The sequence below is a fragment of the Barbatula barbatula genome (genome assembly GCF_947034865.1).
Source record: "Barbatula barbatula genome assembly, chromosome: 6".
NCBI classification, from domain to species: domain Eukaryota; kingdom Metazoa; phylum Chordata; class Actinopteri; order Cypriniformes; family Nemacheilidae; genus Barbatula; species Barbatula barbatula.
Genome location: NC_136765.1, coordinates 7,728,626 through 7,747,107, shown reverse-complemented (window position 1 = coordinate 7,747,107; position 18,482 = coordinate 7,728,626). Strand labels below are relative to the sequence as shown.

At 37.9% G+C, this 18,482-nt stretch overlaps 1 protein-coding gene across 22 annotated transcripts in view; it reads right to left on the bottom strand.

Annotated features, from left to right (window-relative positions):
• Positions 1 to 18,482, bottom strand: part of smoc1 (SPARC related modular calcium binding 1) — a 44,798-nt gene that overhangs the window by 17,754 nt on the left and 8,562 nt on the right. For 3 of the 22 annotated variants that reach the window (XM_079458045.1, XM_079458060.1, XM_079458056.1), the window contains exons 2-10: positions 15,461 to 15,626; positions 15,041 to 15,124; positions 11,339 to 11,451; positions 10,414 to 10,513; positions 8,657 to 8,707; positions 7,711 to 7,758; positions 5,128 to 5,217; positions 4,939 to 5,019; positions 382 to 574 (exon numbers count right to left, since the gene is read on the bottom strand). In XM_079458045.1, the coding sequence (XP_079314171.1) occupies positions 382 to 574; positions 4,939 to 5,019; positions 5,128 to 5,217; positions 7,711 to 7,758; positions 8,657 to 8,707; positions 10,414 to 10,513; positions 11,339 to 11,451; positions 15,041 to 15,124; positions 15,461 to 15,626 (926 nt within the window). The remainder of the gene's footprint in view (positions 1 to 381; positions 575 to 4,938; positions 5,020 to 5,127; positions 5,218 to 7,710; positions 7,759 to 8,656; positions 8,708 to 10,413; positions 10,514 to 11,338; positions 11,452 to 15,040; positions 15,125 to 15,460; positions 15,627 to 18,482) is intronic. The other 19 variants (XM_079458062.1, XM_079458063.1, XM_079458064.1 and 16 more) reach the window with 12 other exon arrangements.

Sequence of the window (18,482 nt, the reverse complement as noted above, 5' to 3'; positions counted from 1 at the left end):
TTGAAGTGGAAAATAAATCAGCGCTCGTACGGGAAAAAATGCATCAAGACATGTCACGCTTTCAGTTTAAAGTCCTTTTTAAACAAAACTCAGCTCTGACAGCTTTGCTCATGGAAAAATAAAGACGTCGAGGTTTGGAGAGAAAGCTGATTGTCATAACACATTCCAAAACTAAACGAATCAGTCACAATGGATTGTATTTCTAATCATTTCCATATTTTAACATTTAGAGATGTTTAGGACATGCCATTTCATCTATAAATATGTTGTGCATACAATCCAGTCACAGCACATTTAATAAATGCTCTTACCCAGGAATTATAAGCATTGCTACTGATAGAATTATCAAATTGATGATGAGAAAACATTTTCTAGTCTAACCTTGCAGAGGTTCCAGGTATGGGTCGTCCAGTGTCCACCAGCACACACCAGCAGTAACCAGTGGACTGGTGGCACTGGACAGGTTTGTATAGGCCCAGCAGGCCACAGTCAGGGATGAAGATGGCTTCCCGTGGGTTCTGCCGAGCCTCGTCCAGAGCACTCTGCCTCTCCTGGTCACAAGAAGGTATCTTCTCTAAAGCCACAAGAAACACAGTCAGAAATATTTCCAAGACATAGCACAGTTTAATTATGGAGATGCTTAACTTATAATATTTGTTGAAATACATTATTTGCGTCCGGGCCTACTTACATTACTTTTCTTTTGTAAATTAAGCTGTAGTCTAAGAGAATATTGCACTAGGCGGATACACTTTTAGTTATTCAATACAGCTGCAATGATTTTGCTTCATGTAAACAGCACTTAGCTGATAGTTTTTATGTTTATTCATGTACAATGCTTTTGCCCGTAGACTTTCATTATGCATAGTTTTCAGTTCGGTGCACTCTAAAAAATGCTGAGTTATTTTTAACCCAGCATTGGGTCAAAAAGTGACAAACCCAACCGTTGGGTTATAAATTAACCTATTCTGGGTAACCAAAATGCTGGGTTGTTTTAATACATTGTTGGGTCAAATATAGATATTTTAGGGTTAATTTAACCCAACGGGTGGGTTTGGTACTTTGACCAAACGCTGGGTTAAAAATAAGTCAAGCGAGCTTGATTTATATAGAGATTTTTAAAATTGTCTTTGTTACAAAGCAGCTGTACAAAAAAATCATTGATAAGCAAAACATATAAGGTTATGGAAGTCAAAACAGAGGTCAAATATCAGACAGACTATAAATTCCTATATGCAGTGTTGATTAAATAAAACTTTAAAATTATAAACCAGCATTCCTTGGTGTTAAACTTGACATACAGTAAATACATTTGATGAGTTTATGTGCATTCCTGGGGATTCAGACCAGTGATTTTAGCATTGATAGTGTCTGAGTTACCAGCTAGGTACAAGAAAGCAAAGGCCTGGTTTCACAGTCAAAGGCTTAGCTTAAGCCAGGACGATGCTTTAGTTAAATTAAGATATTTAAGTCACTTTTTAAAAACCTTCTCAGTAAAATAAAACCTTAATGGAGTGCATCTTGAGACAAAATAATGGCACTGACATTTTGAAGATATTTCAGGGCAAGTCACGTTCAGTTTAGACGTCTCAAACATTCATTTTAGTCTGGCACTATAGCAATAAACCTTGTGTGTGAAACCGGGCTTAAGTGTTTTGTAATGGCCATTATTTACAGTAATAAGACTGGACTGAAACTGCTTCACAAAAGCGCAATAAGCTGGCAAACCAAATCACAAAAAAATAGTAAGTGTATATTAAAACACATTGAAGGTACAGAAAGGTGTCCTCAACCCTTCACTAAAGGGTCCCCTTTCCTATGATTTCAGTCTTCTTGTATTTATTAACACTTGGACACTTGAGAAATGGTCTTTTAAATGTTTAAACGCCCTTGTCTCATAAATCTCTATTTATGTTGAAATCCATTTAGCACATTGTTCGCTTGTAAGTGAGTCAGGCCAAATATAACAGCTCCACATGTTGAGGCTAATCCAGCTAGCAGGGTGCTGAATAGCTTTCTAGCACTCCTGTTTCATGACTTTTTTAATCAGTTTGCTGAACATCATGCTGCATCAACAGTTGAACCTTTATCCTGTAACCTCGGCTCTGTAAATATCCTACTGTAATGACCACAGCATTGCCAAAACCTAAAGAATGGACTGCACAGATGCATAAGCAGCCTACTTCATATATTGTTAGAATTGTCAATCGATAAACGGTTAATAATGCCTGGCTCAAACTCTTTTAGCGATGTTGTTAAAAAAAACATAATACAAAGTTATCCTTGTTTGTTCATTGCCGGCATGCGCACCACAGCTTAATGGGCCTGTGCATTTGTGTTAATCAAAAGGCCACTATTCCAGCATGTTGCCTACTTTTGCTAGATAATAAATATATAGCCTATCTGACCATTTCCAAATAAGTTTCCAAAAGAATTTCTACCAAAAAGATTACATTCCAGCCAAGAGAGGTGGGTAATTGAGGTAGGAGAGGTTGTGGGGTGTGAGACAGTGGCGAGAGAAAACAGCTCTGCCCAGTCAAAGGGTTTGTCCGAAACTCCAAATGAAAAGCATGAGCTATAACCTTGCTCAGTGTAACCAAATCCTGCTGTTTTTGCTTTGTCTCTATTACAAACAGTTCTGGTAAGGGGACTGACAGCGTTGGCGTGATCGGGAACAAGGCCCGGAGTGTTTTAAGTGGGACCTTAATGCAAAGACGTGTGCACGGGGGAGTTGCGGGCTATAGGAGCATTAATATGTCTTCTTTTCCACAAACTCGCGATCCACTCGCAAGTATTCATGGCACAGTCCATGACTCCCGCGCTTCCCGTCAAGGTTGCTTCATATCTAAATTATTTAACACTGTTTATTGTAGTGAGGGTACTCTGGCGCCAAGCAGCTGGGATTCTCAAAAGAAAATCTTTTTTTCTCTCTCTCTTTCTCTCCCTAACACTATAAAACAGGAATGAAAAGGATGGACAGTGACACATTCTCTTTAATCCTAATCCTTTTTGTATGCATTCATTTTGAAAGATCATAAAATTTAATCCCACGCTCCTCTCTCTGCTGAGTCAATTTGATGCGTTCTCTCTTTTTAGTTCCAAGGACGAGTGAGTCGCACAAGTGGTGTTTAAACAAACAGACATAATTGAGAGTACAGCTGAGGTGAGAGCTTGTTACCCAGAATGCTTTGCTGTGGCCTGCCTCTCAGTGTTTACAGGCTGGTATTGATTAGTTTATGCGTGGTATGATGTAGGTAAACTGTGCTGATTTCCTTGCTATCTTGGTTTAAATCAGAGCGTCATGCTTCTCACCGCGCCAAGATCTGGCCAAACAAAATAGCTTGAAACTGGAGTGCTCAGACTTATCAGCCTCCTGTAAACACAACATTCTGCTCTGTCGTTCGCTTACTATTTCTTTCTTTTCCTCTCTCTCTTTCTATCTTTCGCTCTGTCTTCCTTTGCTATCCTACCAATTGTTTTCAGCTGTTGGATAATCGATTCGGTCTTGGATCTATGCATTCTGCATACGTAAAATAACAGAAGAGTACATGATGAGCCAGAAGAGGAGGGGGCGATTTCAGGAGAAACATGTTCTCCTAAAGCAGTAATATATTACACAGGGGAGAACAAAAGGTGCGTGGGGATACATGTCATTGCTCATTTGCAGTAGCATACTAACATTTATTCCAACACCCACCAAAATCTGTGCTGAGCATGAAATGTAGGGTTGAGCTAAGGGTTTGTAATCATAGGCCTAAATAGTATATTGTGGTATGATATATTGCCATACAAATAATTTATGATATTTATTGCAAGTAAAGTATTGTAGAGCTGTAGCTTTATGTTTAAACGCATTGGTTAGGCTGCTAATAATTATAATAGAATTATTATAAAAAATCACAGGAATGTTAGCAGCTTTTCATGAGAATTACTAAATTGCCGACCATTGCTCGTCCAAATTCTTAGCACTTAGATTTTAGCGGAAGGACGTCATCTTTCCGAGTGCATTTACCCCATTACCATAGTCACACATCATTTACACTCACATAAACATGTTCAGGATTTTTACAAGAACTGTGCCAGCTGATGTGTGAAACGTCTGTCGGGCGATTTTCCGTATTAGATATGTTTGACTTTCTGGATCGCTGTGGACTCTACCCACGTGAGATTTCCAGGTCTCATGAGAGTAATTCAAGATCACGGAGCAGTCGAAGTTCTGAAATGTCATACGCTGTCTGCACAGCCTGCGTCCCGGCCTTCAATGAGGCTACAGACCAATCATATCATCTTTCTAAACAGGCACGCGGATGACGGATGATAATGGGACAAAGCATACGGCTCTATACTGTTACAATAAGACTCACAGTATACTTTACATCCCCTCTTTTGTTCAAGTTGTAATTAGTTTTTAATGAATTGTAATACCAATCAATTATAAGCCACACTGGCAATAAGTACACACAGGGACACCGAGCTCTGCAGAGCTGACTGAGCATGCCCAGAGGGTGCTCGACTCATTTGAAGGAAATTGTAAAGGAGACACAGAAAGCTAAACAAATTACACAGAGGAGAGCTGAGACAAATAAAAAGAGGGGCGCCATAATTCTATCGGTTTTGGGTTTCTCATTCTTGGACATGCTGAATATTGAGTCTAAAACTGGAGCAGAACTGTTGCACAATCGAGTGGCACTGGAATGCAGAGACCTGGACCCAACGAAAGTGATTCTTTTAAATATTTCTGTACAACTGTGTAGATTAACCACGACACTTTCATGTGTCGGCACATAAAAAGCATCTACATTTAGGTATTATTTTGGCAAACATGTTTTTTTTTCACAAAAATGTCAAGGCATTCCATTGGTTGTTTAAGCAATTTGCCTGGCATAGTTACATTGATAAATGAAAGAGCAACATGACCAGAAACAGATTGATCCTCACCGGGTTTCTTACTGTTAGTGCTGTTTTGCTTGGGCTCTTTGTAAACCAGTTGCTTTATCCACAATGTGGGGGCTGTAATCTCTGTGATCAAAACACAATATCAAATTGTCATTTTACTTTTGTTCCAGTCAAGAGCCATAATATGTTTAATACTATGGTGTTGCTTTTTTCCAAAAGGTGCAGACTTACCCTCACCTTCTGGCACAACATGTGTCTCCATAGTGGGAGTGGGCTTGGAGCCATCGTCTGGATTGAGGGTGAGAAAGAAACGGAAAGAGACTACCATTATTGAGGTTAATACAATCTACTCTCCACAACTGTTGAATTTTTGGGATTTGCACATGGCCCGGCCAATAGCACCGAAAATAAAGTGGCTGACAATAGAGGGCTACAAGAGAGAAAGTACAGTTTTGAAAAACACAGAGATAATTGACAGTGTTCACTCATTCAGATAAGATAAACACATACACAAGACAAACACATCCTATACATTCCATACTTTAAATAAGGTTTAATGCTGGGGTTTTTATAAAGAGACATTTAATTGTACATGTTTAAAAGTCAAGTAAGAAATGTCACGATTATCGAGAAATATCAAGCTTCCTACTGTACTTACCTTCTTATGATCTATTGCATTCTGGCTGATTTCTTTGTAGCCCTCATCGGGTAACTGTAGCCCTCGCAGTGGAGGGGGGAAGCTATAATACTATTGGCAGTGGAAACCAGGTCAAGGAATGGAATTATGTATCTGAGCTCAGATATGATCTCAATTGTAATCTTTATAATCTTTATCTGTCCACTACAGAAAGTCAAGCATCTACATGCAGGGGCGGTGCAAGGGGTGGGCTACGGGGGCTGAAGCCCCGAAAGTTTTCTTTACAACCCCGAATGTTTTATTACCATGCCGTGTACGAATAAATTAGGGCCCGTTTACATTTTGCGTCTTTGACGCGTCTACCCATGGGCAAATGTGAGTGGGTCCTCCGTAAAAAAATGTAGAGTGTAAAAACAATGTAAATTTCACAGCAGCTTCTGTGGCGTAGTGAGTAAGATGCATGACAAGCAGATCGGATGCTACAAATGAATGCAAGATCGAATACAACTTTTGCCAAACTACATTCACATCACATAGTAAATCCTACAGGCATTTATTTTCAACAAAATGAAATTGGCTAACAGGTGTTTAATAATAAAGTATATAGTGAGATTAAGGGTAATAGAGAGTTCTTTATTGTCCCATTTAGTTGATATCTATTTTATAATTTAAATACATATAGGCCCTGTTTTACAGACACGTCTTAGCTTAAGAAAGGACTATAGTTGAAATAAGATATTTATGTCGCTTTTATCAAATGAAGGAAGGTGGGATTTGCTATGGTCAGAAGACGAGGTTAAGTTCCGCTTCAACTGTGAGAAGCGGAATTGGGGGTGTAAAAACACGTGAAAAACGCTGGCTGCGTGACTTTTTCCCTCTTGCTGGCGCTTGGGGGTTTGCACTCCCCTGAGGTCTGTCATTAATATTTGAGCGCGATTGGCGTGCAACAACATTTAAATAGCAAACCTGAGTAAACAACCGATGTCCAGTAATGCGCAACGCAATTGCGAATAGACGGAGGGGGCCCGGACCAATAATATCATATGATTTTTGCATTTGGGCCCGGATCTGACTAGCTACGCTACTGTATTCGAACACATATTTTAAGGTCTCTGGGCTAGGCCCCGGATAACTACTCACCTTAGAACCGCCCCTGTCTACATTTACAAAGTTTTGAAATCTTATTTTCTTGTTGGTGGCTATGCAATATACACTGCCAAAGTGCCACTGTATGTTTTTTAATGGAAGTCTACATCAACCTGTCCAATCAAAGTAACAGAGCAACAGTGACTGCCAGACATTCATTGCATCCACATCAAAACTGTTTTTTTTAAGCCATTAAGTAATGAATGGGATTTAAAAGAAATCATGTTATAGTAGCAGTGATGTACTTGGCAGCTTTCAGGGAGGATTCATTCATCCTTTACCGTATCTGTAATCGAATCAGTCTGAGTTTTGTTACTTTGTAATGTACATCAAAGCTCGCAGTAGGTCTGTCTTTATGTGTTTTTGCCTATAATAAGAATTACTGTGGAGATACATAAATGGCACTTTTACTTATCGAACGCTATGATGTTAAACTATATAGGGCTGAGAGCAAGCCTACAGTAACATATGAGTACCATCCACCTGTTGGTGAAACAAACATCTGTTGTGTGTCTTGAATGCAGCCCAGTGCAGCAGAACTGAAACAAGATCTGGAAAAAACAGAACCAAAGCCAAACCACATGCACACTTCATACTGAAGACCCTACAATATCATCTCATATTCCCAGTAACCCGTTTCTACTGCAACCTTTACCAATACACCACCCTTGAGACTTGTAAATGACAATCTGGCTTTACTGAGCTAGAGGCCTCAAAAGTAGCTACCTACCGTTACTGCGGTTAACATCTATATTAGCTGTTTGAGATTTCACTGCTGTAACAGAGAGCTGTAAAACCTTAAGTCTGCTAAGTCTGAAGTAAAACCTTGACACTGAGTTGAGTCAGACCAATGAATATGTCAAGGTACAACTTGATGTTCTGCTAAAACACATTTAATCTTACATACTGTAAATAAAAATGACAAAAACGTTTGGTGGTTTTGTAGTTTAGCATCTCTAAATGGTGTTTTTCAGTATATCTAGAAAATGTCTCTATATCACACGCACAAATTTCCATGAAGCTCAACTCACCTTTTCTGCCAGAACTAGGAGGTCCTGGTGGGTTATCGGTTACTGACCCTTTAAAGAGAGAGAACAAAATGTTTACACAACTTCTACAGCACAGAAACTGCTTCACAGTACAGTACTGTGAGCAGGTTGAAATCTGTACAAATATTTCACTTGTAGAAACAAAGCATGCAGTTTGGAAGTACAACATACAAAGAAAACAAAATGCAGTAACTCTAAAATCTTCATTTGCATTAAAACAATTTATACCAAATCAAAACCAACAGCACCATAAAATCGCTGATGAAAGAATGCTTTAACCCCCCAAAAATAAATTCATTATGTCGATTTGATATACATTTGCGTGCATTTGTTCATATTGATGTTCGGCCCTTCTACTGGAGACCTGTCTTTCTGTTGAGTAACATTGTTTTATCCAAACAAACTTTTAAGCGAATCCCACAGCATGTCATGTTTGTGGGTGACCAAACCCCTGCACTCTTCTCCATAAAGGTATTGCCCTTCACAGTGAGAGCTTCAGAGGATTATTCGATACAATAGGACTAACATAACAGTCATTTGTTGTTTAACATAATTTTTCTTCACAAGAACATTTGTTCCGGGGGGGTCCCCTTTGTGTGTTGAGATAAACTTTGGGGTGGGTTTAATCCTGATGGCCAGTGCAATAATGGTTTTCTTATGCAGACTGCTCGATAAATTTGCTAAACTCTCCATAAAGAAAGATCTCCAATATCAAGTATCCTTGCACACTGACACAAAACAGACACTGAATATTGATATGAGGGTTGCTAGAGTCATACACAAACAATTCACGATCACATGTTTCAGGTACGTGCAAATGTTCTGGATTAAAAGCATGCATAAATGCAAGATTACAAAGTTCCCAATTAAAATGCTGGAGAGGGACAGAACTGTGAACAAAAAGTCTATTTGAAATGGAATCTACTACCTGATAATCCACTCGTCCCAGCATGAGTTCCCATAAATTCACGGAAGTTTCCTGCAAACGTGTGTGAGACATTTGTGATGTGGTGATTCACTTCTGGGACAGGACTATCCCATCATGTGAATATGCATGAAATGTATTGTATGGTATGGGTTTTTAAATGTCACACACGTGTCTGGTGTAGACAACGACGCACATCAATGTGATTCTTTTACTCATGCAAGAGAAAATAATGAAATGATAGAATCAAGACAGCAAGAGAGAAAAGGAACAGGATACAGCCAGTGTTACACAGTTATCAATTTATGCTTATCAGCTAATGTGTGTGATATTATTATTGATGTAAAAACACATCTCTCCTATCCCAGCCTAAATTGCTGATAGAATAGAGAACTAGCACACAGAGCTGTGAATACAGTTTATTGACTTTAAAGGGAAAAATATGTTAAAATAATGCATCTGCTAGATTTCATGGAGCTTGGGACAAAAATATAGGGGCTAAACCCAGCCAGTGTAAAGATGACATTTTACGGTCTGGGTTAATAAAAATATGTCAGAAATCTCAGGTAATAGTCATTGCAGCTTCATTTCGACATGCTGGAAACGGAAGGTCAAGTCAAGGCCATTGCTTTTGAAGGAATGACCTGTTGATGAAACATTTTGGAAAATGTAAAAAAATACAGAAATAAAACAAAACACTAATGCACACTGTGAATACAGTAGTAACTGTAGTATGGCATGCTGTTTCACATGGGTTGCTATCAAAACATCGCTCTGTTTATTTGAGCAGCCCGACACTGGTGTGAGTTAGGGGTGGGACTTCTGTTTAACAAAGGGAGATGAGGGTGTGTTTGCAAAAACTTTGTGGAAATTGCCGGTGGAATAACTATAGCAATTCCATTTGTAGCAGCTTATTTATTCTATACAGCAGATTTAGGCTAAATATTTATAGTTTCTATTCATGAAGAAATAAAATGACAGTGATTTATAGTGAAACAGGCAAAAATAAAAGTTCCACAGGTGTCTCTGCAGTTTGCCGAGGCTAGAAATTTAGCCTCGGGGTTACGTAAGCAAGTAATGCCATGTAATCATAAAATGTCAAGACACAAATGAAAAAACCCAGAAGACTAGAACCAGGTGCTCCAATCAAAATGTAATCCAAATCTGTCAGGAGTATGTCTTGTTATCTCCAACAGAATAATCAGGGCTATTAGAGCAAAGTGTTCCCATTCATTTATGGAGAGAACAGCTCCCTCATTCCAACCTTCCCCTGAAAACCACTGTTATACGAGAAAGAGAGAGGGAGAGAGAGAGAGAGAGAGAGAAGAGCAAAAATGGAGAAGAGGGAAAGGCCATAGAGACTCCAATGGAGGAATATAAAAGATTGATTGAGTGTGAATCTGGAAAAAGACAGGAAGAGAGTAAAGCAGACAAAGAGTAGAGAAAAATGGATGAACTTTCAGAGTCCTTCAGGACACAATCCATCACCTTTCGGCTCCATGCACAAACACAGTAGAAGTAAACTAAACAGAGCAGTGGCTAGAGTTTAACATCACGCTGACTCCATCAAAACAAAGAGCACAATGTGAATCAAACAAAGTCTAATAGCTTTGAAAGTGATGAACTACAGACGCAACTTCTTGAGCAAGGCACCTGAGTACAGCCTGAAGGTTTGGGGGTTCTGCTTTTCAGCACGACCTAAACACAAAGAGATAATCCAAGCAAACAGTCTAGAGATGTTATCAGCAAACGTACAGTACCTGAACACACTGGCGTTTTGTTCTGCACAGAAGAACCGCTGACTGGCTTGCCATCTGTTGTCACGCACCAGCAGTACCCTGTGAGTGTGTGACATTGGACCTGGAGGAGATACAGACGGATAGAGGTGAGAGGAAATTCCTGTAACTGTTCGTATCTCCTGGATGACCCTCGCGAAACGCCCCGGCAGATGTGCTGAGGGACTACAGCTATCCGGAGTGAAAAATGGCTCTCGAAAAATGATTAGGCATTAAAGGATGAATGTGACTGTCATTATTTGCTCACCCCCTATATTTTTACAAACTCTTATGTTATGTGCTGGTCAGTGTTTACTGTTGAATTAAAATAAACAGGGACTCGTGCTTTCATACTGTATAAGCAACAACGTCATACAGTATAGGAATGTGTACTGTATTCTGTGTAGTGTATATTGCAACCAGAAATATGAGATAACTTAACTAGATAATAGACTTCATGAAACTTCCTATACCTTTTTGCAGTTTTGATTGTTAAAAGCTTTAGTACCATTCATTGCAATTGCATGACAAACAGTGACCAGTATGAATAAAATGCTTGCGTTAGTGTCTAATGGAAGTAAGAAAGACACGTACATTTAAACCGACATGAGTGTGAATAAATGATGATAGAAATCACATTTATGGGTAATATAATACATTTTAAACCTAGAGTGGATGTCCACAGTAACAAGCAGGTGAAATGAAAGGCTGTAAGTCTATAAATGTACACTTTCCATTCATATTCCCTATGAGACCATACTGATGAGAAAAACAGCCATGTAATGCTTTTTGCATTTGTCTGGGGAAGATGTTGGATGAATAATTTGTCCACCGAGCAATGCTATGTAGGATTCACTAATGTAAGTAATGTGAATAGTGAAAAATGCAGTGGTCCCACTCTGACTCTAACCTGTGCAAATGTTCCATCATCATTGCATTGTGGAATAAAGATAGACTCCTGTGGCCTCTTAGCCTGCTCCAAAGCCTGGCTCCTTTCCACTCGACATTTGGATTGGCCTGTTTCTGTTGGACACAAAAACAACTCATTACATATTTGAAGTATGAACATCATTTCTAATGTTTAGTTTAGCACATGGATGGACTATCGTTTATATAGTGGAGCATGGTGCTATAAACATTAATGCTAGTGTCATAGGTTTGACAAATAGAAATTGTTGCTTTGATAAAAAATGACAGTAATAGTAAATATAAGGTACAAACACTTCCAATCTTTTACGATCAGTCTTTTTTCAGTTTACTGGATATGGCCTACAACATTAATACACTTGTAAATATTGTATTACTCTATAGGGTTATATGGTAAATAAAATAATTTGGCCAAAAAAGTGTGTATTAATAAGTTACTTATATTTATTTTTTAGGATATCTATTAACTTATGTTCTCCAACATGTTTGCAAAATCTGAATATGGAACATTTATTATTTTGTTATTGGCTATTTAAAAACAGCTTGCGGAAGCGCAAACGCCTCTTCTGATGTAAAAAACACTATTGCCGGTATTTACTAAAGACACGCAGTATAAATTAGCACTGAAAATGCATGGACACAGCTGTTTTTGAGACTGACCTTATTTCATATGCATTTGTAGGAGTTTCCTCTTCAGACGCAAACTTTAAATGGGAGAAGAGTATTTAAATGAATCACGCAATGCGATTTACTAAAGATGCTCTTGTCATTGTACTGGTATTTGCAGCTTTTTTTGCAGCTCGAAGAAAGCATGTCTTAAACCCGGTGCTAATTTGCACTGCTCTTAGTAGATTGTTTTGGTGATTATGGGAATAAAATATGCACCTGTGTTTTTAATGCGTGCCTTTGTAAGTAAATCACTCACAGAAATTTCCTCTCTCATCTGAACTTTATTTAAATTGTGCTCTCATGCTGCCTTGTTCTGGACCTATATGACCGGCATCGGTGGAACATACATTGACAAAGCTACACATTTTAAGGCAATGCAGAGGTCTTTAAAAAATAAAGGTGAGGAAGACATGCCAGATGAATTTTCATATTAGGAAAACTTCTAGAAAAAGCTTGTTAAGAACAAAAATATGTTTTTAAATAGCATTGCTGGCTAGGAACATGTCATGTTCCAACATGTACGTTTGCACATACAGTAGAGAGTATTTAGTCATTCTAGACAAATACACAACACTTAGTTGGACTACGTTGTTGGACTGCCGTGCAATTCACAAAATGATACTAAAAGGACTTGCATTCCGATTTTAAAATATATTAATATCTGCATTCAGACAGATAAGCATGCCCGTGAGCCAATGCAGAAATGACAAAAAAATTTAAGAACGTGACTGATCTGAACCGGACAGGAGGGCTACAGTCAGTACCCCAGTGCTTGTAAAGACATTTATGAAATAATCAAAACTACAATTTTTATTAAAGGGCTACCCACACACTTCTGTCATCATTCATTCACACATTCTTTCATATCCAATTTTGTTTGTAAGGTCTACAATATAAGAGTATTTTTTCTAAACGATGGATTGTGGTAAAAGTGACTGCAATTGACCCTTCGCAAGCAGTTTGATTGACAGGCAATCTAACCAATCATAACGCCGATATTATGTGCCCCTGTGACTGAGCGCCATTTTGTCTGACAAACAAACCAGTCCGACAAACTGGCGTACAAGTAGAGCTTTGTAGATTTCTATGAAAAATAAGCTTTTTAATTATTGTTAAAATAAACAGATAGAGATAAACCGAGCCTTAATGGACGTTCACACTATAACGATAAATGATAACTAAGTTATACATATTTGTATTTATTTCTAAATGAAGGAGAATATGCTTTGCGTCCCTGTGATGTGATGAGCAGAGAGCAGCATTTGCAGTGACATTTTAAATGATAGACGTTTTCAGCAATGAAGCTATACTGTGTTTGTTGTATTTAGCACAAAGAAAGATTAAGACATTCAGCTGGTATGAAAGCAAATATAGGTATACGTATTGTTACAGTTATCGCAAACCCTGAATGTATCCCTCGAATGCATATTGCAGACCTTTCTGTCTGAAATCACTGTCATTTTTCCAGAAATCCTTCCCTATTTCCCCAGGGAGTGCACACATTTACACTGGGAGCGCATGGCTGATACCGAAAGATTGTCTGGCATATAGCAACAGGAACGAAGGGGGTGGGGTTTTGCGAAGGGTCAATTGATAAAACATCAGTTCAGACATTCCTTAAAAATATCTTCTTTTGTCTTCGGCAGAAGAGAATTTTGGCAATGCGTTTGTGTGTCAACTATCGCTTTAAATCTTAATCTGACCTTTTTCTTTTTTCCAAGTCAAAACGCAGAAGCCTAACTTTCCATTACACCTTGTTTTACTTATTTGGTTAGCTGGCCTTTTGTAAATATTTACATCATTCTTGGTAAATCACAGTAATTTACCAGAGGTTTCTATTAAGTGCTAAGCAAGTTCAAATACAGGGAAAGTTTGTTGGTAGATCCAAATTACTGTTTTTCCTAAAAACAGAAATGACAAAAACATCACCTGACACCTTAAACCGACGCTTTGAGGAACTGATGCGGACTGACCTTGACTTCAGGCAAGTCAATCTGTCTTTTGGTTGAGGGTTTGGCATCTCAAGCAGTGTTTGAACATGGTCTGCAAAAACTTACATGCATACCAGTGGGCATTATCTGTTTCCTTAGATGTTCTCTCTGGGGATTGTATTCTTCTAGACCGACACACACATTGTGTTCTGCTGAACTGATTTGGGATTAGCCACCTTTACAATACCAACTAAAACAGCCCGTTCTAAATATGCAAAATTGTTGTGTTCAAAATCATTTTGTGTTAAAACTGGTATTGTATTTAAACTTATATATAAAGGTTACTGAATTGCTTACTAAATCTGGTGCTTTTTACATGCTTTTTCAGCTACTGCCCAGACAGAGCCCCTTGGGCAACAGAATTGGAAATGTGTGTGATGGTTCTTTTTTAAACTTCAGGGTGAAGTAACAGCTGTCATGTTCTTTCCTTGAGTGATAGCTCACCCAAAAGAGGAAATTGAGTCACCATTTACCCACTTATCATTTGAAACCTTTATGACTTTCTTTCTTCCGCAGAACATAAAATAAGATATTTTGAAGAAGGTTGGTAACCGAACAGCACTGGACGCCATTTTTTGGGAACAAAACCAATGCAAGTGAATAGGGTCCAGTTTACAAAATGTTTCAAAATATCTTCTTTTGTGTTCTGTGGAAGAAAGAAAGTATTTATACAGGTATGAAATGACAAGTAAATAATTTTTGGGTTACCAATCACTTTAATGCCCCTTTCTGGTCTTTTCCTTGCATGGTCCATCAATTCATTTCAAGTGAAATCTTGAAATGGCTTATCAAAACTTGATTCGCCTCTGAAAGAACAACCAATTCCCATTCAACCACACGATTATGGTTTGTAATGGCCTCTTTTCACAATCCAAACAATTCAAGATAAAGAAAAGTCAATGCATTTTTATCTTGTTGATTATGCAATTCCGTTCACATGGAACACACGTGTGCAAAGTTGCCTGCTTTTGTGTCTTCTGTGTGTGTGTTTTAATCCCTCTACAAACTTATACTGTAGACCGTACCTTTCAATTCCACCTCTTTGCCCTCTGAAGCAAGTGTAGGTGCTGGGAGGATGGGAGGTTGATCTATTCTCACAAAGTTTTTACCTAAAGTTATATCAATAACAAGACGACAAGTTTACAAATAAACACATTTTTATTATATAAGCTATTTTTTGCTATTATGCTGATACTTAAACATGCATTACCCACATGAGCAGGTATAACATAAAAAAGCTTAAGGTATCTTTCCTTTTAAATATTTAGTTTGTACTCGGGGTTTCTCTCAACAATTAAGTTAAACTGTATTGGTCTTATTTAGTATATAAGACCAATCCGGATCCATGATCAGAACTATATATTTCATGGTATTCATTTGACATTTTCTAATATAAATTGATGCCTGTTATTAAAACCAATCAAACATGGCTGATTTTTACTAACCTTTGCATCTCCCCCTGTGGGCAAGGGAAAGAGTGCGGTCCTTGCATTTCGCCCTCTGCAGGTCACAGCTGGTATCATAACTGCGACCGTCTGAACCACAAACAGGTTTGCCATGGGTCTTGGAGCAGACAGTGGCACAGTGGCTCTCCCTGTCCCCTATAAGCCACTGCAAACATGTGCATACATACAGCATATAAAGTCGATTTTTAGTAGAATAAGCCATGAAGCACTTGACAGAATAGCCTGACTAAACCCATAATGACATTGTCATAAATTAAACAGCTACAGAACATTAAAACAACTCAATGGGTTTCACAGGTTTGGTAGGAAAAATCTAGCTATTCAAATGAATTATGTGTCTGCGAGAATAGTTAAATCCCATACAGCCTTTGAGAAGATCTATTTAAAATGATATAAAAAGACAGAATTAATGGGAGAAGTTAGAGGGATCGATTCAAGCCAGACAGATTTGGAAATACGTAATATGGATCCAAAAAGTCCAAAGTCAATATGAAACACTATTCGCAACCCATTTTACTTTCATTATATTACAATCTAATGTGTACTTTAAACCACTGTATAAACAGTAATCACATTTCACAGAATTTTCTCGAACCTTGACAAATACAAGTCCAGCATGGGTGGTACAAGGACGAAAAGAGAAACCAGTTCAGGATTGTTGAGGTGTCACTTTATATCGGCCCATCTGGGATTTCCAAATGGGAATAAAGGTTACAATCTTGTTTTTATTCTGTAGTTTACCAGCACACCATAAGTATATATTAGCATTGTTTGTTGGTTGCTTTTGGCTTCGATAGAGCTTTTGGACCCAGAAATGATGGTGCATGATGTCAGACATAACATGTCGATAGCTGCTGGCTCCTCACGCAGTGCAGCTCATAGCACAGCAGGAACACGGGGTACATTTTCCATTTTAATGTGACCCATCTGAACAAACTGAACATTTCTCATTAAACACACATGACAAACTTTAGAGTTAAGTATCTTAATCTCAGTTGTAAGGCTAGAAGTCAAATGGCACCAAATGTTACTGATAGATCAGATGTGACCTGATGCTGTGTTAATGTCTGAAGGAAAGCTGTGTTGTTTTAAAAGTACATAAATCCCCAAAAGATGTTGGACAATATTACAGCTTCTGTTTCTTCATTTGTTTCTAAGTCTGAAAATGTGACTTATGTGCAGCATTGTGTAATGCATTTATTTGTAGGTTTGACTGTGTGTTTAACAACTGTGGTCAGGTTCTCTTATCAATAAAGTGCTTGATCATTCCATGCTTAATATTTGACAATGTAGCAATAGATCACACTGAAGATGGCCTACATACAGCAAACTTGTTTATTTTTTCTGTGTTAAAACTGAGCTGACATTTGCTTTTCCAAAAGGTTCGCACATTGTTTAGCTTAAAGAAGGTATATACTTGTACAGGTAATATTTATATAGTTATTTATTTATACCTATACATTAGGCACAGTAGGTCTCGCATGGTAAACAGTTATATTGAAAAGGAATGCAGCAACCAGGGCCAAAGCTTCCACGGACAAGCAGGGTGAAGACCTCTCAGGAAACTTTGAGTATTGTAAATCATTTTGCTTACACAAATTCTTAACTGGTTAGGTTATACTGAAATTTGCTTTTAAATTCTCTAATATAAGCTAAAGGACACTTAATCTTCGTCAAGATGAAAAATCGGTCATATTATTAAAAAATTCCTCCACCGATTATTCAGTTGAAATCAATATTTCAGTTTAAATCAATAATGATTATTAACAATATTGAACATCAAAATGGTGATGTTTCTAAACATTTTCATTGCAGCGCACAAATTCATTTGCATTTATCTGTCCTCTTTTGATTGACGGGATATATCGGTCCTGATCATGGGCTGTATTTAAAAAATAGACTGATTCTGTCAAGAATTGCTTTTATCGACCGATACTGATTATTGGCCAATTTCATTGTGGATTTCTAATAATTTTCTTTATTATTTACAGAAAGATGAATGTCACAGCTGCTATTGACTGGTATGGTCCAAACATTTTGGCTTTATATTCAGCATAAACATAGTACATAAATAACATGATGATGGTGTAAGGGCACTGGTTCTCGATTATACTGATGTTCATGGAAAAGAGCAGCCGGGACATTTTGCAATCTTAAACCTGTTAGTTCCGTGTGAAAAAAATACAGGTTTGAACAACACAATAATGATGACACAGGATGTGTTTTTTTTTTGTGAACTGTTCCTTTATGAGCCAACACTTATCCTTCCAATCTCACTTATGCTATTTGAGCTTTTGCAGTACATAGGAGGACATTTCAATGACATGACAACCCTATTACAATCTCCCTCCTGTGGCTCTAGGAGATAATGGTATCTGAGAAAAAATTGGGAATCAAAGAAAGGCACTAACACAGATATCTCTATTACTCCTCTATCTCTGGGTTATCTTACACACACAAACATCTCCCAGTGATAATGTAGTAGAAGTAAGAAATACGATTTTTTAGAAGGTTAGCGCCACATCTGACATGGTGCAGATGACCAATACATCACCTCACACAAAAAATAGTGTACGCTGATGTGTGTTAGTACATGTGTGTAACTGTTTCATCTCAAATGTAAACATTCATTTAACCAAACGTATTGTGTTACTGTGAACAGAAGTTTGATTTGATGTATAGTAGTAAAATATTAAGGTCTGTCCCATTCTTAAACACTAAATAATTAAATATTATACCACAAAGGTTTCTCAACCGGCACTCAAGCCACTTCTTCCCAGAAATCATTCAGCAAAATGTCTATTCAGTAGTCAGCCCTCCATAAACACCACCGGTTCTCTTACAAATGTTTTCTAAACTCTCTGTGTAAATGATTTGAAATGGTCCTTCTTGATTAAACAATATGTCAAGCATATTGTTCTGATCAAAAGTGACCCCAAAAAATGTTCTCAGTTTTCAATTTGAGGTTTTCTACAAATGTTTCTTCTCATCAATCTATTTG